Source organism: Netta rufina, assembly GCF_964035555.1.
Source record: "Netta rufina genome assembly, chromosome: 17".
In the NCBI taxonomy this organism is placed as follows: domain Eukaryota; kingdom Metazoa; phylum Chordata; class Aves; order Anseriformes; family Anatidae; genus Netta; species Netta rufina.
In genome coordinates, this window is record NC_140141.1 from 12982685 (window position 1) to 12988765 (window position 6081).

Genomic DNA, 6081 nt, shown 5'->3' on the forward strand with positions numbered 1-6081 from the left:
GAAGGGGACGGGGCAGGACTGACCCTGCCAGGCAGGCGGCACCCTCTCCTGGCCGATTCCGCAATAGCGGCTCTCACAGCAGGTCCCGGGCACGGCGGCCACTGCAGCAGGGCCCCAGAGGCTGCCCTACACCTGCAGGAGCCTTCTCCTGCCACCACTGGAGCCATATGCCATGGGGACAGTCGAGGAACAATCTTTGAAGCTCTACAGGTGCCCGTTTGAATAGTCAAGGTCAAAAATTTTAAAAACTACTGAATTACAGGTCATTGCACATAATATGTAAAGCACATTTTGCTGCAATTTATAGACAAAAAGATACTTACAAGTCTGATATACTTCCTGGAGGTTTGTATTTAAGGATACCAAGGAGAGTCAACATTCTTTTAGCTGTTTGCTCTGGCAGCTCCTCTCTGATGTCAACAACATGCTACATAGTTGTAAATAAACAAATAAACAGTATTTGTTCAAATCATGTTAATTAACTGGTAACATTAAAAGAATTGACTTCATCTACTTTTCATATGATACGTCAATGAAGTGAGATGTTCCATACAGAACATTCTTTTTTATCACCAAGCTCTGATTCTCTTTAACAGATTTTTCTCCTACATGTGTATTTAGGTAATTTTATTCTAGGCATATGTTCTCCCTGCTCACAGGACTGCTTCTATACAGACAAACCATCTGCTTCCACCAAGGAAGTCTGGGATCCTACCAGACCAGGGCACATGTATCTGTACCCAAGTACGTGAATGAACCCTTCTGATCTCACACACACCTTTGGTAGCCTCGAGGCTGAGGCAGTTAACAACTCAATATCTATCACAAGTGAGAAATCACAAGGCTCAGTTCTTGATCAGTCGCTGTCCTGTGTAAGTGCGCAAGACACAGCCTGACTTTTGACTTAAGAATGGAGTCATTGTCAGTCTGAAGCAATGTAAGATCTGTGTCCTGATTCCCAAGATAAAATATAGTCATCAGACTCTAGGGGACAAGGGTCCAGTATCCCTGGCCCAAGAACCATTTGCTTGTTTGCTAAAACCACGTTGATGTAGAGACAAAAAGGATTCTTGCCAGGCAGATTTATTTCCAGGAAGATTCATACAAGCTATTTTGGTAAACCAAACATGCCACAAGGAACACGGAGCCAGACCTAAATAAAAGCATTCAGCGCAGTTTCTGTGACGAGCCCATCCATGACGCTTGCAGTTCCCCAGGCCTGAGCAGCTCCGATTGCCCCCCTTACCTTCGGGTCAATCTCCCCCAGCACATCATTGAGCAGCTGCAAGAGCTGCACGGACTCCAAGGAGTCAAACGTGATCAGATTGTAGCTCTTCCTGAAGGGCTCCTGATTGAGCTTCTCAACAATGAACTGCATTTGGTCACTCATGGTGGCGGCCGGGCCGAGCCTCGGCGGCGGGGCCGGAGGTGATGTGAGGAGGCCTCGGCGGGACCGGGGGAGGGCTGACAGGGGCAGCGGAGCCAGGCACCACCTCAGCGAGGATTTTGGCAGCCCCACGGCTCCGAGGGAAGGGCCGGGACCCTCGGAGACCCTCGGGGGGCAGCGCCCTGAGGCGCCGAGGCCGCCTGGGCCTTCACCTCCCCTCAGCGCCTCCCGGTTACCATGGTAACGGTTGCCAGGCCGGGGCGATTGCGTCACTTCCGACGCTGCCGCGCGCGCGCTTCAGCCAACGCGCCGGGACGGCTGAGAGCGGGAGGGTGGCTGCGCATGCGCAGAGCGGCGCGGGGCGCTGGTGGAATTTATTCGCCTTTTAACGCGTATAATGAGCACCCCGGTTTATTAGGGGGATGCTGTGGCGTGTAGATGTATAAAGGCATTGCTGCCGTTACCCAGTTAGGGTTTCTGGCGGTCGTTGGCACAATAAAAAGATGGGAAATGGCGCTGGTGCGCGTGACTGGAATGGTTGTCTCCGTGCTGTGGAGGAAAGCACGGGGGATCTGTGTGGAAAACGGGGCGCTTCGTGAGGGGGGAATGGCAAATTATGTCCTTGGGTTGCCAGTGTGCCTCAGCAGAGCAATAAGCACACAGTCAGTGTGAGCAATACCACATCTGAACGAGGACAGGCGCTTCAAAAATACCAAACAATCAAAAATAGACTCCGGAGCTTGTTCATGAAAGTGGTATCTCCAATTTGCACATTTTTTTTAATTGCAGATCCTTCAAAAATCACATTTAGACCTTAAATAGGTGGATTTTGGAGCCTCTGCTACTACAATTAGCTTTTTGGATTGTCTTAGAAACCCACGTGAGTCCACAGATGATGGAGTAAAATATGCAGTGAGTCATATTAAATTGGTGCCAATTGAAATGCACAGGTTGTAAATCACTGCGGAATTTTATTCAGTAAATAGCAATCATAAATGTAACGCTTTGCAATTCTAAGTACTGCGTCTATCTTAGATTAGCTCCTTTCTTCTTTCTGAGGAATATAAAATGCTTCATAAAATCCTAATTTACCGATCTTCTCTGAGAGCCTGAAAAGTGACACTACATTGCTGTCCTAGCTTTTAACTGGATAAACTCAGTCACAGAGGGGATGGATGAGGAGCTTTTGATTGCGCATGAAAGCCAGGAACATAATCCGAGTCTCCTGACTCCTGGATTTGAACTTTAAAAACCAGATCATGTTTCCTTTGTGCTTTCAGGCTGTATACTGACCTTTAGGAATCGTATCTACCTACAAGTTCCCAGAAGAGATCTACTTTCCCTTGTCATGCTTTCCTGGTATCAGTTACGCTTTTCTTCTGATGAGTATTTTGAGCATATAGAATACACAGAGGGAGCAAATGAGAAGGGTATTTCCCATGGAGGCACTGGGGACCAGTTCTGCTCCCTGTAGACTGCACAGAAAGGTAATAGGAAGTGGCAGACCCATGGATCCTGGGCAGTACTTCCTTAATGCTGGAGAAATGCCATGTTTCTGCAAATACAGAAACACATCCTTGTTTCAGTACAGGGGAGAAAATGGATTGTGCCTTCAGTGCCAAGGGCAGCGAGAGGGATCTGGATCTGGGCTGGGCACGGTGGGAGGGTGCTGCTCTGATTCTTGTTAAGTCTTCCATTCCTCACACCTTCTAAGAAATAAAGGACAGTTCCCCTCTTTGTATGTCTCCTTAGTGTTACAGAGATGATAAAGAAGAGGAAGGATGTTTGAAAATTAGAAAACACAACAATAAGAAAAAAAAAGGTCATGAGATTGTATCACTGTTGTGGTGAAAATCCATGAACTCGGATCTTAATTGAGGTGATGTGATGCCTGGATCAGGTCTCACAGAATTGAAGGCCAATGTTCATACATATTTGTTGTACAATTCTGCAGGCATTTTCCAAATTCCCAAGTTAGTTTGCATAGAGAGTTATACAGAATTTGAAGCAAAGTTTTCTAATGACAAGTGAGTTGTTGCAACAGTGCTGCCCTAGAGTTCTGTCCAATTCTCTGGATAGGGCTCATGTTTTATACTGAATGGAAAAGGCTTATGGAAACTGCTTATTAAAAGGGTATCATGCAGAGGCAGTGTGCAGAAGAAAGAGAATGGAGCAAAATAAGCTATCTAGGTCTCTTTAGATCTGGAGGCACATCTTCATTACTTTCTCCTCCCTTTATAGCTACTGTTGCGTGGATGACTGCCTTACAAAACTGCAAGAGGAGCTCAATCATAGAGGCCAGCAAATCAGAGAGGAACGAAACCTGAGCAAATTGAAATCGTGCTCCACAGGCAAAGAGAGATCACCTTATATGGGAACATCCATGGAGAAGAAGATGAATGCATCCGGCCTAGCTGCTGAGTTCAGATCCCAAACAGATGGAAGACGTTAATGTGAAAATGAGAGTATTTAGGAAGTGAAGACACCAATTACTGCAGCATGTCTTATGCAATCCAGGTCCTCTTGTGTTTTTTTTTTTTTTTTTTTTTTATTTTTATTATTTTATTATAGCTATTGTGTTTTTTTATACGTACAGTTAGGCCTGACTGGCTTATATTAAAAATCAATTTGTTTCTGGCTATTCTAGCACTTAAATGCATCCCAGGTCTGTTTCTAGTTCCTCCCAGTTGCAGCTTTGGCAGTTGTTAGTACATAGCAGGATTTTGCTTGCTGAAGTCACTAATATCAAGTGTAGCGGTATGGATTGTGGTCAGCAAAAGCATGAGGAATGATCACTGATGTCTCAAACAATCAAGCATATTTGTGGTCAGAATGTGACCTCTTCCTGTGTGCTAAAAGCATTTAAGACAATTCTAACAGCTAAAAAAAACTGGTTCTGAATAGTTAATCACAACTACAGCCATAGCATCCTAGGTGATTTAAAATAGTAAAAGATTGGGGAAAACAAAACAAACAAACAAACAAAAAAAATATCTGTTCTGCAGATTTTATACATTTTGTGCCTCTGTGTGGGTCTTCTGTTACAAGAGGAAGGAACCTAGTCCTATTAATCTAATATATTCTGATCCAGTCTTCTTTTCTCTGACTCTGAAAATGAGATTTACAGGTCCCACCTCAACAGCTCTACTTCGTTACAGCTCCTTCTCCTGTGTTTACAGCATCAGATGGTGGCCTCACACCTGCTCCTTGAGCCCCTGAGCCAGATGCCAGTAGCTGGCTTGCAGCACATTGAACAGCTTGTGCATGGAACTATGGCATATCAGAAGCTGGAGCCAAACTGCATACTTTGTGTTGCCTTCAGACTAGGGACTTGGTCAGCTAGCTGAACTTGTTTTTAATCCTACCTGACACAAAACTATCCTGAGACCAAACAGGACTGTGTCCCATGCAACCTGAGGTAAAAAAGCTGAAAATCTTTGTGGCCACTGATGTCCCCAAAGCTTGCTTTATTGTCGCTCTGCTCCTTGTGTCATCATTGTCAACCCTGTGAAATGAAAGTCATCTGCATCTGTCCAGTCTGGAAGCATATGGCACCTTCTTTGCACTGATGTAAAGTGTTGGGAGGTGGGGAGTCAGGCTAAGGAGGCCAACATCGTGCAGGTTTCAGTCCTTTTAGATTGATCTCTACAGTTGCCCCAGCTTCAGGCAAAGCATCTGCTTGCAAGAGTGTCGCTCACTGTGGGAGATGCTGAGAGCAAGGGCGGGGGGTTGCAAGGCTGTTGACATACAAGGCACAAGGAGACGCCTCCAATGAGGTGCTGGCCTGCGCGTTGATGTAGCAGTGCCCTCTCCTGGAAAGCCAAGCAGCATAATTCACAGTGCAGTGCTCAGCTCCCGGTGCAACCAGAACCCAGTTTATTTTTGCAAATGCCTATTGATATGGTTGTTGAGGAGAAGAGCTGCACTGGTGCCTGGAATACACCTCTGGAGTGGGAGGAGCATGGCCAGGAGCCTCCTGACCTTCCTGTACTGCTGTCTCCCAGTGCAGGGATTCACCATCTGAGCTGCTGCTTCTGCCTTTATGCTCCTGTAGCTCTCAGCTTCCCCCTTGCATATGTGGACAAGAGACACCCAGCAAGGTTCTTTTGTGGTGGCTGAGGCCACCCAGTTCCTCATGTAAACCAGAGCTAGTGATGCACCCACAGCTTTCCAAGGAAGTAGGAAGTAAATGATCAGCTCATTTTAAAGATGTTGAGTAAGGTGCACTGGAAGAGGATTTGATGTGAGGAAGGCTGCACAGTAATTCCATCGTAGAAACTAGTGAGCTTCCATTTTCCCATTTCACTGTGTTTTAAGGCCTTTGGTCTATGGGATTTCAGAGGAGCAGAAAGATTGAGTGCTGGTGGTGCTGTTTGCAGGTGGCAGAGGGATGGTGCTGTTGGCAGAAGGTGACAAGCAGTGCTAGCAATCAGCTTTGGAGCTCTAGGGTGAAATTCAGTGCTCCTTCTCTAAACAAATCAACGGTTGTGACTCTTCAGGCTATGTGCAGTTAGCTGTGCAAATGCTTACTAGAGGGATTTGAAGATGCTAAAATTTTACCTGGAAGACTGGATAAGTTAATGGAAGGGAGATTTATTAAAGGTTACTGAATATAAAAATAATAATAATCATATCTGATTAAGGGTGTCCTTGAGTTGCAAACAGACTGGGAAACTATTTGGAAGAATCATTTT

The 6081-nt window shown here is 45.7% G+C and overlaps 1 protein-coding gene across 1 annotated transcript in view; it reads right to left on the bottom strand.

Annotated features, from left to right (window-relative positions):
• IFT81 (intraflagellar transport 81) overlaps positions 1 to 1390 on the bottom strand; it is a gene marked incomplete at its 5' end in the record, with an annotated part of 41067 nt that extends 39677 nt beyond the window's left edge. Inside the window, 2 exons of the mRNA XM_084297607.1 lie at positions 324 to 427; positions 1247 to 1390. Coding sequence (XP_084153733.1) covers positions 324 to 427; positions 1247 to 1390 — 248 coding nt within the window. The remainder of the gene's footprint in view (positions 1 to 323; positions 428 to 1246) is intronic.
• Positions 1391 to 6081: the final 4691 nt, after the last annotated feature.